Source organism: Rhinopithecus roxellana, chromosome 13, assembly GCF_007565055.1.
Source record: "Rhinopithecus roxellana isolate Shanxi Qingling chromosome 13, ASM756505v1, whole genome shotgun sequence".
Lineage (NCBI taxonomy): Eukaryota > Metazoa > Chordata > Mammalia > Primates > Cercopithecidae > Rhinopithecus > Rhinopithecus roxellana.
Window position 1 is genome coordinate 100,382,179 of NC_044561.1, and position 18,552 is coordinate 100,400,730.

Consider the following 18,552-nt stretch of genomic DNA (forward strand, 5'->3'; position numbering starts at 1 on the left):
AGAGCTGAATGGGCCCAGGGCCTTGCCCCCCACCCTACTGGCTTATTAAAAAGGCTATTACAGAGAATTCAGATGAAGAGATGCACAGGGTGAAGTATTGGGGAAGGGGCACAGAGCTTGTGTGCCCTCCCTGGGGTGTCACCCTCCAGGAACCCCCACATGTTTGGCTATTCAGAAGCTCCCCAAACCCTGGCCTTTTGGGTTTTCAGGGAGGCCTCATTACGCAGGCATGATTGAATAAACCACTGGCCACTGGTGATCAATTGAACCTTCAGCCCTGCCCCTCCCTGGAGGTGTGGCGGGGGGTGGAGACCGAAAGTCCCAGTCCTCTTGTCCTGTCTTGGTCTTTCCATAAACAAGCTACCTAGATGCTGCCAGCCACCTCATTAGCACACAAGAAGATATCAGTGTGGAGTTTCTGAGGGTTTTTAAGTTGTTTGCTAGGAAAGGGGTCAAAGACCAAATACATATATGTTTTTTTTGGGACAGGGTCTCACACTGTTGCCCAGGCTGGAGTGGAGTGGTGTGATCGTGGCTCACTGCAGCCTTGATTTCCCTAGGCTCAGGGGATCCTCCCACCTCGGAATCCTGAGTAGCTGTGGCCACAGACATGCACCACCATGCCCAGCAAATTTTTCTATTTTTGTAGAGACAAGGTTTTGCCATGTTACCCAGGCTGGTCATGAAGTCCTGGGCTCAAGCAGTCCTCCCACCTTGGCCTTCCAAAGTGCTGGGATTACAGGCGTGAGCTACCTTGCCTGGAACTAGATATATATCAGAGTATCAAAGGTAGCTAAAGTCAAAAAAAATGGGCAGAAAGTGTCATGTGCACCCAGGACAGAATTCTGGAGGAGCTGAACAGGCAATACAGAGAGGTGCCCTGCCCCACGCCTATGTCCCCACCCCACCCAGGGAGTATGTGATTCTTCTTTGGAGAACCCTCATCAGTAGCCTGGGTGTTCCCTGCACAGGGGGGCTGCATCCATGATCAACTGGCAAGGAGCAGGCAGGCCCCCAGCACCCCACATCTGAGGCCCAGCCAGACTTTTCCCACCCATCAAGGAGACTCAGGAGACTGGGCAGGGACGTGGCACCTCCTGGGGATTTAACCCAGCCGGAGCTTGCAGGCAAGAGGGGAGTGAAGGAATGACACTCTGTCCTGACCCAGGGCCATCCTGCTGGATGGAGTCACAGGGACTGCAGGGGTCTCTCCAGAGCTGCCTGTGGGCACAGAAGCAAGCCTGGGGGTGCCCCACCAGCCTGAGCCTACCACATCCCCCTTGAATGTCCTTGAGTTGGACACTCTGACAAGGGAGCCACCTGGGGAAGTCCCTTCCAGGCAATGACTTCTCCAGGGCACAGAGTAAGGGTGTGTGGCATGAGCGAGGTCTCCTGAGGGGTCTGCAGCCGGCAGGCTGAACTGTGGCTATCAAGCCAAGTGGGGTCGAGGACTCCAGCCCCTCCTCACCATAAAAATGAACTGGGCATTGTAATTGTAAACCAACATTTTAGCGGCTCTGCTGTGTAACAGCATAAGGCAAAAGCACTGGGCGTGCCACACCACCCAGCCCCCAACCCAGTAAGGCTTCATGGAGGCCCTGGCACTACCTGCGGGTAGGGGGCAGCATGGATCCAGGGTGGAGGTCAGCCCACAATCCATGCCATTGAGTGAGGCAAGAACACGAGTGGAGGCCGGGCACGGTGGCTCAAGCCTGTAATCCCAGCACTTTGGGAGGCCGAGACGGGCGGATCACGAGGTCAGGAGATCGAGACCATCCTGACTAACACGGTGAAACCCCGTCTCTACTAAAAAATACAAAAAACTAGCCGGGCGAGGTGGCAGGCGCCTGTAGTCCCAGCTACTCGGGAGGCTGAGCCAGGAGAATGGCCTGAACCCGGGAGGCAGAACTTGCAGTGAGCTGAGATCCGGCCACTGCACTCCAGCCCGGGCGAGAGCGAGACTCCGTCTCAAAAAAAAAAAAAAAAAAAAAAAAGAACACGAGTGGAGATGTAACACTCCAGTTCACAGTGGCATCCGAACGCCTTCCACACAGTGCTGCCCGTGTCCCCATCCCCACCCCCACCAAAAGGCTTCCTGCACCTGCCAAAGGAGACTGAGACAGACACCTGCCTGGGGCAGGGTTCAAAACAGATATAGCTGGTTTATTTTGGAAACAAGTCTCATCCAGAAATGTTATTTATTGCATTTAAAAAACATGGGAGGTGATTTGCATGGTTCCTCCCCAAGCCCTCACTCCCACCAAGTCCAGCTTTACCACCCAAGGTCCTTTCAGGATCCCAGGCCTGGAGGTTGTAGGAGAGAGCAGTGAATCCTAAGGGCAAGAGAATGGCATCCACTTGCCCAGAGTTTCTCAGGGCACAGCCAGCTGCTCCTCCAGACAGGCTGGTGACGCTGCTTGACACCCCCAGGAAGGGGAAACCCTGAAGGAAGTACTTCCAGGGGTGCCTGCCTGATGCGGGAGGTTTCAGGCTAGCCCTCCCCAGATCCCCAGCTTGAGGGGCCTCCCCCAGCCGCAGAAGTCAAGCTGCCAAAGTACTCCTGCAGCTCCAGCAGGGCCCGGAAGCGATGGGAGACAGCGTTCTTCTCCACCTTAGGCATCTCTGCGTACCTGAGGGATGACAGTAACAGCTCAGGGAGCCCAGATTCAGGGAGGAAATGCACCCCCTCCCTACCCTACCTCATCTCATCCCCGGAGTCCAAAGCTCACAGACCCCCAGAAAAGGGGAGTGGGGCCCAGCAGCTCCTGGCAGCCAATTAATTTTTTAAAATCGGATAAAGTTTTCAATTCCCCTGGGGCAGAAACCCCCATGAATGAGCATGGAGGGATATTAAACTTGCTCTAGTGTGCCCAAGTCATTAAGGGAAGCTGGGGACGGGGGGATGAGCTGCATGTTTGATCAGCTTTGTCATCTGTTGACAGGAAGCAATGGGGCCTGACAGAGCAAACACAGCAGTCTCCTCTAATGTGCGGAGGGCGGGGGAGCACTTGAACAGCTGGCCAGGGGCCTGACCTCCGTGCCAGCACGGCAGTGAGGTGAGAATCCCATACCCCGCCTGTGGCCTGCAGACTGCTCTGTGCAAGACGGCAGCCAGTAGCCACTAGCCAGGTGTGGCTATTTAAATGAATAAACACTGAATAAAAATATTCCATTTTTGGGTCTCACGACATGCAAGTACTCCACAGCCCCACATGGCTAGTGGCTGGTTCCAAAATGTCCTCACCCCTGCTGGGGCTATTGTGGGGCCTCAGACTGCACTCCCTCAGGGCCCCTCCAGCTTGGAAAGCCTGATTCCAACAATGGCCCATGCCTTGTGTGAATAAGGGGGGATTCGTACGAACTACTGAGAACAACTGGTACTTTGAGGGCATAAAATAGTGCCCACAAGAGGCTGCAAAACCCTGGACATTTTTCCAACCTAGATGGGGGTCAGAAAATGACGCCATAAAACTGTCAGATGTGGTCGGGCGCAGTGGCTCATGCCTGTAATCCTGGCACTTTGGGAGGCCAAGGCAGGTGGATCACCTGAGGTCAGTTTGAGACCAGCCTGGCCAATCTGGTGAAATCTCGTCTCTACCAAAAATAACAAAAATTAGCTGGGCATGGTGGTGCATGCCTGCAATCCCAGCTGAGACAGGAGAATCGCTTGAACCCGGAAGGCAGAGGCTACAGTGAGTCGAGATCACACCACTGCACCACTGCACTCCAGCAGCAACAAGCAAAACTCCGTCTCAAAAAAAAAAAAAAAAAAAAAGTCAGATGTACAGCTTACAAGCCAAGGCCACAGAGGCGAAACCACTGGCTACACAGCTGATGTGGGGTGACCTGGAGCCTTAGAGCCCAGGACTCCCAGCGCCATCTGGCTGCCTTCCCGACCATGGACTAGGCCACCCAGATTCCTAGTGTCCACCCCAGCAGAGCTGCCTTCGGCTGGAACGGCACCCTCAGAGCCTCCCCCGCCCATATCCGCATGCCTGCACTTGGGCAGGGCACTGGCCCAACCCAAACCATGGCTATGCCAACCCCACACCCCAGGGAAGAAACCAGGGCTCCTTACGTCTGGTCATATCCATCAGGCTGAAAGCAGGGGTCCCAGCCAAAGTCCCGGCAGCCTCTGGGTGCCACGATCTGGCCCTGCCACAGGAAAGGGGGGACTGGTGTGTAACTGGGTCCAGAGGACAAGCATGAGGAGGGCAGTGGCCAGTATGAGTTTGGTGAGTTTGTGAATTTGATTTGACCCAACTTATGCAAAATAGTTGCAAGGCCTCTATAGCACCTGCAAATGTTTGCTGAATACAATAAAAAGCAGAGTGGGGCAGCTCTCCCCACACACAGGGAGGAGGCATGCACCTGACGGGCCCACTGGCACCGACGGGCCCACCAGCACCTCCGAGGCCACATGCCCTCGCCACACCCGGGACAAATTGGGACATCACTGAAGAACAATGAGGCTACTTGGAAAGATAGAAAACGTTTTCTCCTAATAGGAAGCGAAGTGCCCTGAAGTCTGTGGACAAGCCAGATGCCTGCCACTATGACAGTGTTCCTGAAAATGCGAGGAAGACTTTAACCATACGATGAAACACTGCAACCAGAAGCAGGCACCCAGCTCCCCACTTCATGAACACATAAGTGAGTACGGTAAATACTGGCTGTAGTAGGGAAATTCCACAGTGAAAATGTTAGAAAAAAGAACAAATTGTAATCCAGTGACATGAAATGTCATGTTGTTATCAAAGTTAAAAAAAAAAAAAAAAAGAAAAGAGAAAACAATCTGGCCAGGCACCGTGGCTCATGCATGTAATCCCAGGACTTTGAGAGGCTGAGGTGGGAAGATCACCTGAGCCCAGGAATTTGAGACTAGCCTGGGCAACATGGCAAGCGCGAAATCCCATCTCTACAAAAAATACAAAAATTAGCCTAGCCTGGTGGTGTGAGCCTGTAGTCCCAGCTACTTGGTGGGAAGACTGCTTGAGCCCAAGAGGTCAAGGCTGCAGTGAGCTGTGATCCAGCCCGGGCAACAGACTGAGACCCTGTCTCAAAACAAACATACAAACATTCCAAAAAACAAACAAAAAAACCCAAAAAATTCTAACTGAAAAAATACAAGGGGCCAGGTGTGGTAGCTCATGCCTGTAATCTCAGCGCTTTGGGAGGCGGAGGAGGGAGGACGGTTTAAACCCAGGAGTTCAAGACCAGTCTGGGCAACACAGTCAGACCCTATCTCAACCAATTTTTTTTTTTTTAATTAGCCAGATGTAGTAGCTGGCACCTGAGGTCCTAGCTACTCAGGAGGCTGAGGTGGGAGGATGACTTGAGCCTGAGAGATCAAGGCTGCTATGAACTGTAACCACGCCACTGCACTCCAGCCTGGGTGATAAAGCAAGACCCTGTCTCAAAAACATTTTTTTTTTTAATTTTTAAAAAATACAGTGGAGGTGGCACATGATTGGGATTAGTCACATAAATGCCAAGTAATTTAGACCCAAAGGCAAATTCTACTTCCGCTGTGAGGAGCTGCGTGACCAAGGCCAGTTACTGAACCTCAACCATACAACAAATGTTTTTTGTGCACCGACAGCGGGCCAGGCAGTGTTCTCAGCACTGGGATTATGGTAGGCCTAGCCTTGCCCTCATCAGACCTCTTAAGCCGAACAGGGCATTACACCAGTAAACAAATTAATAAAATTAATGATTATACAATGCAAAGTGCCTTAAAGGGAATGAACAAAGTGTTAAGTTCAATAATGAAAGTACGGGGGCCTGCACGGTGGCTCACGCCTATAATCCCAGCACTTTGGAAGGCCGAGGAGGGTGCATCACCTGAAGTCAGGAGTTCAAAACCAGCCTGACCGAAATGCCGAAACCCCGTCTCTACTAAAAATACAAAAATGAGTCGGGCATTGTGGCGCATGCCTGTATTAGTCAGGCATAGTGGCGGGCGCCTGTAATCCTAGTTACTCGGGAGGCTGAGGCAGGAGAATTGCTTGAACCCAGGAGGTAGAGGCTGCAGTGAGCCGAGATCATGCCATTGCACTCCAGCCTGGTGACAGAGCAAGATGCCATCTCAAACAAATAAAAAAGCTATAACCAGTGAGTACCAAGAAAAAAAAAATAATGGTTATGATAGTAATTTTTTTTTTTAACCATCAACACCACCACCAAAAACTTTTACCAGACAAGTTAAGACATCTGTGAACAGCTCCCAGTGGAATCTCTGGACATTCTCCTGAGCAGCAGGAACTGCGCAGAGGGGTGAAGTGGCAGAAGGCATGCTTCTGCACAGGGAGAGAGCAGGTGGGCACAGGGGCGGCAGCCAGCCTGGAGGGTAGTCTGGACCCTGGGAGAAGCAGCTGTAATTCAGAATCTGATAGACAGGTAGGGGGTGTTGAATACATCTCACGGAAGGAGTAAGTTTGGGCAAATAATTAAGGTGCTATTATTATTATTTTTTTTTTGAGACTGGGTCTCACTCCATTACTCCATGGCTGGAATGCAGGAGTGCGATCATAGCTCATTGTACCCTCAAACTCCTGGGCTCAGGTGATCCTCCCACCTCAGCCTCCCAAGTAGTTGGGACTACAGGTGTGCACCATCATGCCCGGCTAATTATTTATTTATTTATTTTTGAGACAGGGTCTGGCTATGTTACCCAGGCTAGTCTCAAACTCCTGGCCTCAAGCAATCCTCCTGCCTTCGCTTTGCAAAGTGCTGGGATTGCATGTGTGAGCCACTGTGCTCAGCCTCATTTTTTTTGGGGGGGGGGGCATGGAGTCTTGCTCTTGTCACCCAGGCTGGAGTACAGTGGCAGGATCTCGGCTCACTGCAACCTCTGCCTCCCGGGTTCAAGCGATTCTCCCACCTCAGCCTCCCGAGTAGCTGGGATTACAGGCATCTGCCACCAGGTCCAGCTATTTTTTGTATTTTTAGTAAAGACAGGGTTTTGCTATGTTAGCCAGGCTGTTCTTGAACTCCTGACCTCAGGTAATGTACCTGCCTCGGCCTCCCAAAGTGCTGGGATTACAGACGTGAGCCACCACGCCCGGCCTCGTTTTAGATTATTTGTAAAGATGGGGTCTTGTTATGGTGCCCAGGCTAATCTTGAACACCTGGGCTCAAGAAAGCCTCCCACCTGGGACTCCCAAAGTGCCTGGATTACAGGTGTAAATCACCAAACCTGGCCAAGAATTAACATTGTATACTTGAACCCTGGAGGCAGAGGTTGCAGTGAGCCGAGATGACACCACTGCACTCCAGCCTGGGCAACACAGCAAGACTTTGTCTCAAAAAAAAAAAAAAAAAATTAAGATTCTATTATACATAAACACGAAAAGCTGGAAAGGCTGAGAGATAGTCAAGCACCTTGGCAGTTGGATAAGGAAATCTGAGCTTGGAGAAGTCTGGGCTATACATGTAGATTTGATCCAAGTGTGGTTTCTTACTAACAACAACAAAAAGAAAAAGAAAAAGAAAAAGAAAAAGAAAAAGAAAAAAAAGTAGTTTTGGGAGTTGTCACCTTCAGTTTGCTCTTCAGGGTCTATTAGGCCTCAGGAGCTGTTAGCCAAGCGTTTCCCTGAAACAACAGCCTCAGGGGTCAAACCGGTTTCAGAGTTGACAACACTTCCATTGTCCTGCCCAGGGGCGCCCCTCAGCAAGGCGAAGGTAACTACTCTGGCCCCAGGGTACCCTTTCCACCACCCTCCTAGGATTGACAGCACTTCTACCTATGCTGCCCAGGGGAGCCTCTCAGCAAGGCAAGGTATCTTTGGCCCCAAGGCGCCCTTCCCCACCTTCCCGCAGACCCGGGGCGGTCGGCTCCTGTCGCGGCACCCCCTGGCGGCGCGCGGCGGGAACTGCATCAAGGTGGTTACGCACCGAGGTCCGGCCCCTGAACAGGCGCACGGGCTGGCTTGGGTCCCCGGTGCTGAGTGCAAACGTGCAGAGCGCGTAGGCTGACTTGTCCTCGAACCCAGCCAGGAGCTGGTGGAGACCTGTGGGTGGGCAGTGAGGGCTCAGGGCATCCTTGCTGGCTAACTCCCACTCCCACTCCCAAGAAGCCCACTAAGGGTGGGGAGGCAGGAATTCCCTAAAAAGGGAAATTAGGTCTCAATTGGGGCAGCGGGGGCGGCAGAGCCCAAGGCAGCGGGACTAGGCTTGAAATGGAAGTCTCTGGGCATTCTCGCTTCCCTCTAGCACAGGCTGACGACACAAGGCTTTATTTAAAGTCAGAAAACTAGCCAATGCAGTGTGAACCTTGTTTGATTCCTGATTCAAAACTAACCAACTGTAGGCCGGGCGCGGTGGCTCACGCCTCTAATCCCAGCACTTTGGGAGGCCAAGGTGGGCAGATCACGAGGTCAGAAGATCGAGACCATCCTGTCTAACACGGTGAACCCCGTCTCTACTAAAAACACAAAAAAACTAGCCAGGTGTGGTGGCGGGCACCTGCAGTCCCAGCTACTCGGGAGGCTGAGGCAGGAGAAAGGCGTGAACGCGGGAGGCGGAGCTTGCAGTGAGCCGAGATCGCCCCACTGCACTCCAGCCTGGGCCACAGAACAAGACTCCGTCTCAAAACAACAAAACAAAACAAAAAAACTAACCAACTTTAATAGGCACTTTTTCTACAACCAAGGAAATCCAAAAAATGAGTAGGTAATATTAGAAAATGATTATATTTTAGTTATTTAACAGTTTCTTAATTTTTCACCTTTTAGAAATACAGTGGCTGCATTTGGTGGCTCATACCTGTAATCCCAACACTTTGGGAGGCCAAGGCGGGTGGGTCGCTTGAGCTCAGGAGTTTGAGACCAGCCCGAGCAACATAGTGAGACCTCACCTCTACAAAAAACACAAAAATTAGCTAGGCATGGTGGCTTACACCTGTAGTCCCAGCTACTCAGGAGGCTGAGGTGGGAGGATCACTTGAGCCTGGATGGTGGGCACTGAGCTGAGATTGAGCCACTGCACTCCAGCCTGGGCAACAGAGGGAGACCCTTGTCTCCAAAAAAAATTAAAACAAATAAAAATAAATACAAGCTGAAGAACTTACTGATGATATGGTGTCTGTGATTTGCCTTAAAATACTGGACTTAGGAAAAATAAGAGGGGTTATAGATGTCACAAAACAAGCATTGTGCTGATAACCCTGGAAGCTGGTTGATGGCGACTGAGGTTCATCATTCTACTATGCTTTTTTTAATTGACAAACAATAACTGTATATATTTATGCCCATTATCCTATTATGATATTCTACTGTGCAGATTTGAAATGCTCTATAAAGTGGTTTTTTTTTTTTTTTTTTGAGACGGAGTCTCGCTCTGTCACCCAAGCTGGAGTACAGTGGCGCGATCTCGGCTCACTGCAAGCTCCACCTCCCGGGTTCACGCCATTCTCCTGCCTCAGCCTCCTGAGTAGCTGGGACTACAGGCGTCCGCCACCATGCCCGGCTAATTTTTTGTATTTTTAGTAGAGACGGGGTTTCACCGTGTTAGCCAGGATGGTCTCGATCTCCTGATCTCGTGATCTGCCCGCCTCGGCCTCCCAAAGTGCTGGGATTACAGGCATGAGCCACCGCGCCCGGCCAATGTGAAGTGTTTTTAAAAGCATATAAGGATGGGTGTGGTAACTCATGCCTGTAATCCCAGCATTTTGGAAGGCCAAGGTGGGTGGATCACCTGAGGTTAGGAGTTCGAGATCTGCATGGCCAACATGGTGAAACCCTGTCTCTACTAAAAATACAAGAATTAGCTGGGCGTGGTGGCGGGCACCTGTAATCCCAGCTACACGGGAGGCTGAGGCAGGAGAATCGCTTGAACTCAGGAGGCAGAGGTTGTAGTGAGCCGAGATTGTGCCATTGCACTCCAGCCTGGGCAACAAGAGTGAAACTTGTCTCCAAAAAAAAAAAAAAGGCCAGGCGTGGTAACTCACACCTGTAATCCCAGCACTTTGGGAGGCTAAGGCAGGCAGATCACAAGGTCAGGAGATTGAGGCCATCCTGACCTACATGGTGAAATCCCAACTCTACTAAAAATACAAAAATTAGTTGGGCATGGTGGCATATGCCTGAAGTCCCAGCTACTCAGGAGGCTGAGGCAGAAGAATCGCTTGAATTCGGGAGGTGGAGGTTGGAGTGAGCCGAGATTGTGCTACTGCACTCCAGCCTGGGTGACAGAGTGAGACTCCATCTCTCAAAAAAAAAAAAAAAAATTTAGCCGGCGTGGTGGCACATGCCTGTAATCCCAGCTGCTTGGGAGGCTGAGGCAGGAGGATTGCTTGAACCAGGGAGGCAGAGGTTGCAGTGAGCTGAGATTGAGCCACTGCACCCCAGCCTGGGCAACAGTGAGACCCCATCTCAAATAAATAAATAAATAAATAGGCTGGGTGCGGTGGCTCACACCTGTAATCCCAGCACTTTGGGAGGCCAAGGTAGGAGGATCACTTGAGGTCAGGTGTTTGAGACTGGCCTGGCCAACATGGTGAAACCCCCTCTCTACTTAAAATACAAAAATTAGCCGGGCATGGTGGTGGGCGCCTGTAATCCCAGCTACTTGGAAGGCTGCGGCAGGAGAATCGCTTGAACACAAGAGGCGGAGGTTGCAGTGAGTCGAGATCATACCAGTGCACTCCAGCCTGGGCAAGAGTGAGACCCTGTCTCTAAATAAATAAATAGAAGCACATAAAGAGGGACATTTTGGCTTGCAACTGTGGGTGACAGGATATGCACTGCTGGGGTCCAGGAGGGGCAGTCCTCCAATTCCCAGGGCAGGCCCTGGCTAAAGCAGTCACGAGGGCCAAGTCCCTCTTGAAAGTTCCTCAACCCTACAGCTCCCACCATCCCTACCCCACACAGTGCTCTCTGGAGTACAGGGTAAGTGTGAACTACAGGTGCTAGATGGGGAAAATGAGGTGGAGGCTCCATGGTGGGGGCTAGAACCTGGGACTCCTGACTACTAGTTGGGGTCCCTCCCCTAGAGCAAGCCCAGATTCTCATTCCCAACAGATCCAGGGAAGAAACAAAGCAGATAATACCTTCAGGCTTTAACTTCTCCAGAAACCACTTTCTGCAAGAGAAATAAAAGAGAGTCAGAACACCAGGAGCAGCTGGACCTTTTTACCACCTTTTCCTGGCTGTTCCCTATTGACAGCCAAGGGTAAATGAAAAAGAATGCCTCCAAAGGCCAGGCAAGGTGGCTCCCGCCTGTAATCCCAGCACTTTGGGAGGCTAAGGCAGGCAGATCACTTGAGCTCAGGAGTATTTTTTGAGACGGAGTCTCGCTCTGTTGCCCAGGCGATCTCTGCTCACTGCAAGCTCCGCCTCCTGGGTTCATGCCATTCTCCCACCTCAGCCTCCCAAGTAGCTGGAACTACAGGTGCCCACCACCACGCCCAGCTAATTTTTTTTTTTTTTTTGAGGAGGAGTCTCGCTCTGTCACTCAGGCTGGAATGCAGTGACGTGATCTCGGCTCACTGCAAACTCCACCTCCCGGATTCCCACCATTCTCCTGCCTCAGCTTCCCCAGTAGATGGGACTACAGGTGCCCGCCACCATGCCCAGCTAATTTTTTTGTATTTTTAGTAGAGACAGGGTTTCACCATTCACAGGATGGTCTCGATCTCCTGACCTCGTGATCTACCCGCCTTGGCCTCCCAAAGTGCTGGTATTACAAGCGTGAGCCACCGCACCCAGCCGAGCTCAAGAGTTTGAGAAAAGCTTGGACAACATAGCGAAATCCCATCTCTACAAAAAATGCAAAAAAAACTGGCTGGGCACGTGCCTGCAGTCCCAGCCACTCAGGGAAGCTGAGGCAGGCAGATAGCTTGAGTCAAGCAAGTGAGCTGTGATCACATCACTGCACTCCTACCTCAGCGACAGACTGAGATGCTGTCTCACACACCAAAAGTAAATAAATACAGGCCAGGCACGGTGGCTCACACCTGTAATCCCAGCACTTTGGGAGGCCGAGGAGGGCAGATCACAAGGTCAGGAGATCGAGACCATCCTTGCTAACACGGTGAAACCCCGTCTCTACTAAAAATACAAAAAATTAGCTGTGGTGGCAGGCACCTGTAATCCCAGCTGCTTGGGAGGCTGAGACAGGAGAATGGTGTGAATGCAGGAGGTGGAGCTTGCAGTGAGCTGAGATCGCGCCATTGCACTCCAGCCTGGCCGACAGAGCAAGACTCCATCTCAAAAAAAAAATAATAAATAGGCCGTGCATGGTGGCTCAAGCCTGTAATCCCAGCACTTTGGGAGGCCGAGACGGACGGATCACGAGGTCAGGAGATGGAGACCATCCTGGCTAACATGGTGAAACCCTGTCTCTACTAAAAAATACAAAAAACTAGCTAAGCGAGGTGGCGGGCGCCTGTACTCCCAGCTACTCGGGAGGCTGAGGCAGGAGAATGGCTTGAACCCAGGAGGCGGAGCTTGCAGTGAGCTGAGATCCGGCCACTGCACCCCAGCCGGGGCGACAGAGCGAGACTCCGTCTCAAAAAATAAAAATAAAAATAGATAAATAAATAAATAAATAAAATAATAAATAAATAAATACAAAAAATTAGCTGGGTGTAGTGATGCACACCTGTAGTCCCAGCTACTCAGGAAGCTGAGGTGGAAAGATCACCTGAGCCTGGGAGGTGGAGACTGCAGTGAGCCATGATCATGCCACTGCACTCCAGCCACCTGGGTAACAGAGACTGTATCCAAAAAAAAAAAAAAAAAAAAGGGAAGAAAGAAATCAAGTTTTAGATTCCAACTTCCTTGTTTTCTCTTTCCTGAAATTAATCTATCTATTATCTATGAACATACTTCTCAAATGCGTGGGGTCCCCTTTACCATCTCCACTTACAGGTCGCATTCTCACACTTTACAAAAGAACGACATGCTTCTCCTATCCCATCTTTCCTCGGGACAACGTGAAAGGCTGTTGATGCAAAGACAGGGAATGACCTGCAGTATCAGGTGCCTCATCGTTTTGCAGTTCTGGTGGTTTTGGGCCTGGGGCCCTGTAAGGGGGTGGAGGTGGACACTCACATGTAGGGGCCGGGGAGCCCTCCAAGGGCGTTGTAGCACAGACAGGTATCCTCAACCAGCACGGGCCCCTGTACCTGCAGCACAAAGACATGCACCCCTGAGACACACGATCACCATCCCCACCTGGAACACCGAGGTCACCCAGGCTGGGGCCAGCCCTCAGCTAGCTGAGATCTGTGGCAGACAGCGCCCTGGGAGCTGCCCTCGGCCAATCTCTTACCTTTGGCCACTCTTATCTTATGAGGACACCAAAGCTTTGGCTGATTGTAAAGCTTGCTCCAGGTACAGCAATGGGAGAGCTGGGATTCGCACTCAGCCTGACTCTCCACAGCATGCTTTCTCAGTTCCACAAACAAGTGTGAATGCAGCGGTGGATGTGTGTGGGGAGGATGTAGGGCTGGAATGCATGTGTCTGAGCATTTGGGGGAAGGACAGTCTGTGTGTATGTAGGAGTGTATAGTAGTGGTCTCGGGGAGATACCATGTATTCAAGGCTGGCAAAGGAAGGCAGTGTTCCAAAGCCAATATTAACTGAACCCTAGAGGGCTCTGGGCCGGTCCTAGAAAGCTCAACAAACTTGTTTACTCTATTGTTTCCAGCAGGCGCAGGCCCTGGAAGCTATCTGGACAAGGGGAGCAAGTGTGGGACAAAGGCAGGGCAAGCACCTGGCGAGCTGCCTCCTGACATTTCTGTATGGAAATCTCATCCGGCTCCCCCTGGTACTCCGGCACTTATCGGGAAAACAGACACACAGAGAGTCAGGTCACAGGAAGACAGATAAATCCAACCATCTTTTAAAAATAAAACAAAACAGAGACATACGGTCAATTTTCTGTGCCACCAAAGTGCATGGAAACTTATCTCCTAGAATCTGAATGACCTGTTCCAAAAGAAAAGAGAAGATTTATCACCATCTAATGATTCCCCATTACTATGTGAGCACGTGAGCTGTCATCCACCTTTCTCATCGATAACTCTCCTGCCAATCTCCTAAAGCTTACCAACTCAGGCCCGTAAGCCTCACCCCGACACCCCAGCCAGCCAGCTCCTTCCATCTCCTTACTTCTCTATCTCTCCTATATCAGGTCTCTGCTTGTGCTAAGCCCCCATCCAGAACACCCTCTTCTCTTCTCAATGCTCCTAGAAACCCTAGCCAACCTCCTAAACCAGAAATTCTCTATCAGAAGATACCCAGAATTCAGGAGGCCTGTGAACATGGATTGGAAAAAAAATATCTTTAGTCTTAGTAACCTTAATTGAAATTTAGTATCTTTGGCCAGGCGCAGTGGCTCACGCCTGTAATCCCAGCACTTTGGGAGGCTGAGGCGGGTGGATCACAAGGTCAGGAGATCGAGACCACCCTGGCTAACACGGTGAAACCCCGTCTCTACTACAAATACAAAAAATTAGCCTGGCATGGTCGCGGGCGCCTGTAGTACCAGCTACTCGGGAGGCTGAGACAGGAGAATGGCTTGAACCCAGGAGACAGAGGTTGCAGTGAGCCGAGATTGCGCCACTGCACTCCAGCCTGGGCGACAGAGCAAGACTCCGTCTCAAAAAAAAAAAAGAAAGAAATTTAGTATCTTTTTCCGTTATGAATATAGGTAACAAACCAAAATATTACTAGCAGTTCCTGTGACTTTTTTTTTTTTTTTTTTTTTTTGAGTCAGAGTCTCACTCTGTCGCCGGGGCTGGAGTGCAGTGGCCGGTTCTCAGCTCACTGCAAGCTCCGCCTCCCGGATTTACGCCATTCTCCTGCCTCAGCCTCCCGAGTAGCTGGGACTACAGGCGCCCACCACTTCGCCCGGCTAGTTTTTGTATTTTTAGTAGAGACGGGGTTTCACCGTGTTAGCCAGGATGGTCTCGAGCTCCTGACCTCGTGATCCGCCCGTCTCGGCCTCCCAAAGTGCTGGGATTACAGGCTTGAGCCACCGCGCCCGGCCTCCTGTGACTTTTAAACCTACTAAAATCACAGATGTTGTTATAACTCATTACAACTGCTGCAGATATCTCAAAATACTATTTATCTCGATATTTTAAAATTAAGGGGCTAGGTGCTGTGGCTCACGCTTGTAATCTCAGCACTTTCAGAGGCCAAGGTGGGCAGATTGCTTGAGCCCAGAACTTTGAGACTAGCTTGAACAACATGGCAAAACCCCATCTTTACAAAAAATACAAAAATTAGCTGGGCATGGTGGCATGTGCCTTAAGTCCCAGCTACTCAGGAGGGTGGGGCAGGAGGATTGCCTGAGCACAGAAGATTGAGGCTACAGTGAGCCAAGATTGCACCATTGCACTCCAGCCTTAGGCAACAGAGTGAGACCCCATCTCGGAAAAAAAAAAAAAAAAAAAAAGAGGTAATTACTCATACATTGGTAGATTAAATCCTTTAATGCATTAATAAAGTATATATAACTAAACCACAAATATTTGTAACATTTTGATAATTGTACTTCACTATAGTTGATTTCCTTTGTAATCCTACGTATTTTATTTATTTTTATTTTTGAGAGAGGATCTCTCTCTCTGTCACCCACGCTGGAGTACAGTGGCACAAACACAGCTCACTAGAGCCTCAACCTCTTGGGTCCAAGAGATCCTCCTGCCTCAGCCTCCCATGTACCTAGAACCACAGGTGGCCCAGGTACCATGCTTAGGCTAATTATTTGTAGAGCTAGGGTCTCACTTTGTTGCCCAGGCTGGTCTTGAACTCCTGGGCTCAAGAGATCCTCCTTGAGCCTCAGTCTCCCAAAGTGCTGGGATTACAGGTATGAACCACAGTGCCCAGCCTGTAATACCATGTATATTTTGTACATTTGAAACTATTTTCCTGAGAAAGATTCTACAGGTTTCCTCAGTCTGCCAATGGCATACCACTAGTTAAGACTACCCGTTCCGCCAGGTGCAGTGGCTCATGCATGTAATCTAACACTTCGGGAGGCGGAAGCGGGCAGATCACCTGAGGTTGGGAGTCCAAGACCAACCAGCCTGACCAACATGGAGAAACCCTGTCTCTACTAAAAATACAAAAATTAGCTGGATGTGGTGGCACACACCTGTAGTCCCAGCTACTGGGAAGGCTGAGGCATGAGGACTGCTTGAACCCAGGAGGTGGAGGTTGCAGTGAGCTAAGATAGTGCCACTACACTCCAGCCTGGGCGACAGAGTGAGACTTGTCTAAAAAACACACACACACACACACAGCTGGGCGAGGTGGTTCACGCCTGTAATCCCAGTACTTTGGGAGGCCGAAGCGGATAGAGGGTGGATCACCTGAGGTCAGGAGTTTGAGACCAGTCTGGCCAACATGGCAAAATCCCATTTCTACTAAAAATACAAAAATTAGCCAGGCGTGGTGCCGCATGCCTGTAATCCCAGATACTCGGGAGGCTGAGGCAGGAGAATCGCTTGAACCCAGGAGGCAGAGGTTGCAGTGAGTAGAGATCACACCACTGCACTCCAGCCTGGGTGACAAAGTGAGACTCTGTCTCAAAAAAGACTACCTGTTTTAGGCCAAGTTCAAGTCCACGTTCTCCAAGGAGTCTCCCTTGGCTACTCTAGCGCCTTCTTCTTTTTTTTTATTTTGAGACGGAGTCTCACTCTGTCACTCTATCACCCAGGCTGGAGTACAGTGGTGTCAGCTCAGCTCACTGTAACCTCTGCTTCCGGGCTTCAAGCGATTCTCCTGTCTCAGCCTCCTGAGTAGCTGGGACTACAGACATGTGCCACCATGCCCAGCTAATTTTTGTATTTTTAGTAGAGATGAAGTTTCACCATGTTGGCCAGGCTGGTCTTGAACTCTTGACCTCAGATGATTTGCCCGCCTCAGCCTCCCAAAGTGCTGGGATTACAAGCGTGAGGCACCGCACCCAGGCTCCAGCTCCTTCTTTAAATGAGGGCAATATTCTCAGCCAGAGGTTTGGGGTCTCATGCCCATTGTCCTGCATGGGCTCTGTTCAGGGTGGCACTGCCTGACTGGTCTGGCCTCAGGATCCCAAACCTTTTTTCAGCAGAAGGCTCTGGTTCCTGAGAAGGCCACTTTGTCCTGGCACCAAAGTGACATCAGTCCCTCCTACACGACAGGCAAATGTAGGTTTCCCTAGTGATTACACCCCGCTGGTCTGACTCAGACATATCCAGTGGGTGTCATCCTGATCCCCCACACATGACCCCCACTCCATGGCTATGGCTGATTGAACAGGGGCAAACACTTGATTCAAGCAAAGCCAGTCGGAGCTGATATCTGGTAGAAGTCTCACGGTTCCATCCCCCAACAGGGAAGAAAGGGGAAAGATATGAACAGGAATAGGGATCAGCATCCAGAGAGAACAAGGACAAGTCAGCTTCTTGAGGGAACCTCAGGTCCTGCAGGACACGGTAACAGTATATTCCCACAGGAGTCATCTGGTGGCTTACATAAACTCCCTGTGTGTCTCTGTTACTTGCTAGCCACAGAGTCCCTGCAAACAGAAACTTTAGATCCACTGCCTCCTTTACTCCTCCTGCCTGTAGCGCTGTGAAGCAAATGTCCTGCATCATCCCCACGTCACACACGCGAAAAGAGGTTAGAACATTTTAGGACAGTGGTGGGGCGAGGATTGCTTAATGTGGAACTCGGCCCCACGCCCTCTGTGGGTCCTGCTAGCCCTGGCCCAGCAGCAGGATGTGGATAAGTCCCAGAAGAGTATCGGGACACTGGGTTGGGGTCTACTTCTATAGGTGACCTTCGGGGCGGTTGATAAGGGCCCCGCTACTCCTCTGGGTCCCGCAGTCGCTGACCACACAAGCCCTGTGTCGGGATCTGTCAAGACACTCATTCCTTCGCCAACCCCGGGGCGCCCCGATTCCGCAGCCACTCCCTTCTTGCGCCCCAGCCTTTCCACACAGCCGGGTCAGGACCCATCCTTCTCTTCTCTCTCCATGCCTCCTCCCACGTGCTTCCCTCCACCCAGAAGCCCCTTCTCCGCCGTATTCCCAGCTGCTTCCCAGTCAGCCCCCAACACCCTCCCGGCACCTCCTCCAGCTTCTTGGCGTTCCCCGTGACAAACACGATCTTCTTCCCCACCAACGAGGCCGCCATGGTGAGCCCCGGTTACCCAGCTGAGCCACCGAAAACTCCTTGGCGTCCAGTAACAGAAAACTTCCGGCTGGTGGCGGAAGTGAACGGCTCAGTTTCCGGCCAGGGGTCCGGGGGAAAAGCCGATACGGACCCCAAGGCGCGTATCGGGCGACTGGGCTCGCGGTGGCAGCTTAGCCCTCCGCGTCCGAATTGCTGGGGGCCTCCCAAGCCTGGAGATTGAATGCTCCAAGACCCGTCCCTCCTGCCTAAGGGACGCTCTCTTCAAGAACCGGAAGAGATCACTACCACCCCCACCCCGCCCCTGGTTTCGCTCTTCTCTGCAATGGGGTCTCCGAAAGCAGAAGACTGCAGCCCTGTGATCCTGGAGGTTTGCGCTGTCCTACGCTGTCTCAAAAAACTGCCTCCTTCTAGGCAAGGG

At 51.3% G+C, this 18,552-nt stretch overlaps 1 protein-coding gene across 3 annotated transcripts in view; it reads right to left on the reverse strand.

The window, feature by feature from the left end:
- Positions 1 to 18,552, reverse strand: part of ITPA (inosine triphosphatase) — a 20,655-nt gene extending 2,103 nt beyond the window's left edge. The window contains exons 1-9 of one of the 3 annotated variants that reach the window (XM_010378972.2): positions 18,069 to 18,552; positions 13,877 to 13,934; positions 13,720 to 13,784; positions 13,056 to 13,129; positions 11,051 to 11,082; positions 7,897 to 8,012; positions 6,197 to 6,361; positions 4,079 to 4,155; positions 2,143 to 2,630 (exon numbers count right to left, since the gene is read on the reverse strand). In XM_010378972.2, the coding sequence (XP_010377274.1) occupies positions 2,492 to 2,630; positions 4,079 to 4,155; positions 6,197 to 6,361; positions 7,897 to 8,012; positions 11,051 to 11,082; positions 13,056 to 13,129; positions 13,720 to 13,784; positions 13,877 to 13,934; positions 18,069 to 18,134 (792 nt within the window). In that variant the 5' untranslated portion in view covers positions 18,135 to 18,552 and the 3' untranslated portion in view covers positions 2,143 to 2,491. Of the gene's footprint in view, positions 1 to 2,142; positions 2,631 to 4,078; positions 4,156 to 6,196; positions 6,362 to 7,896; positions 8,013 to 11,050; positions 11,083 to 13,055; positions 13,130 to 13,719; positions 13,785 to 13,876; positions 13,935 to 18,068 lie in introns of those variants that run through there. The other 2 variants (XM_010378973.2, XM_030914276.1) reach the window with 2 other exon arrangements.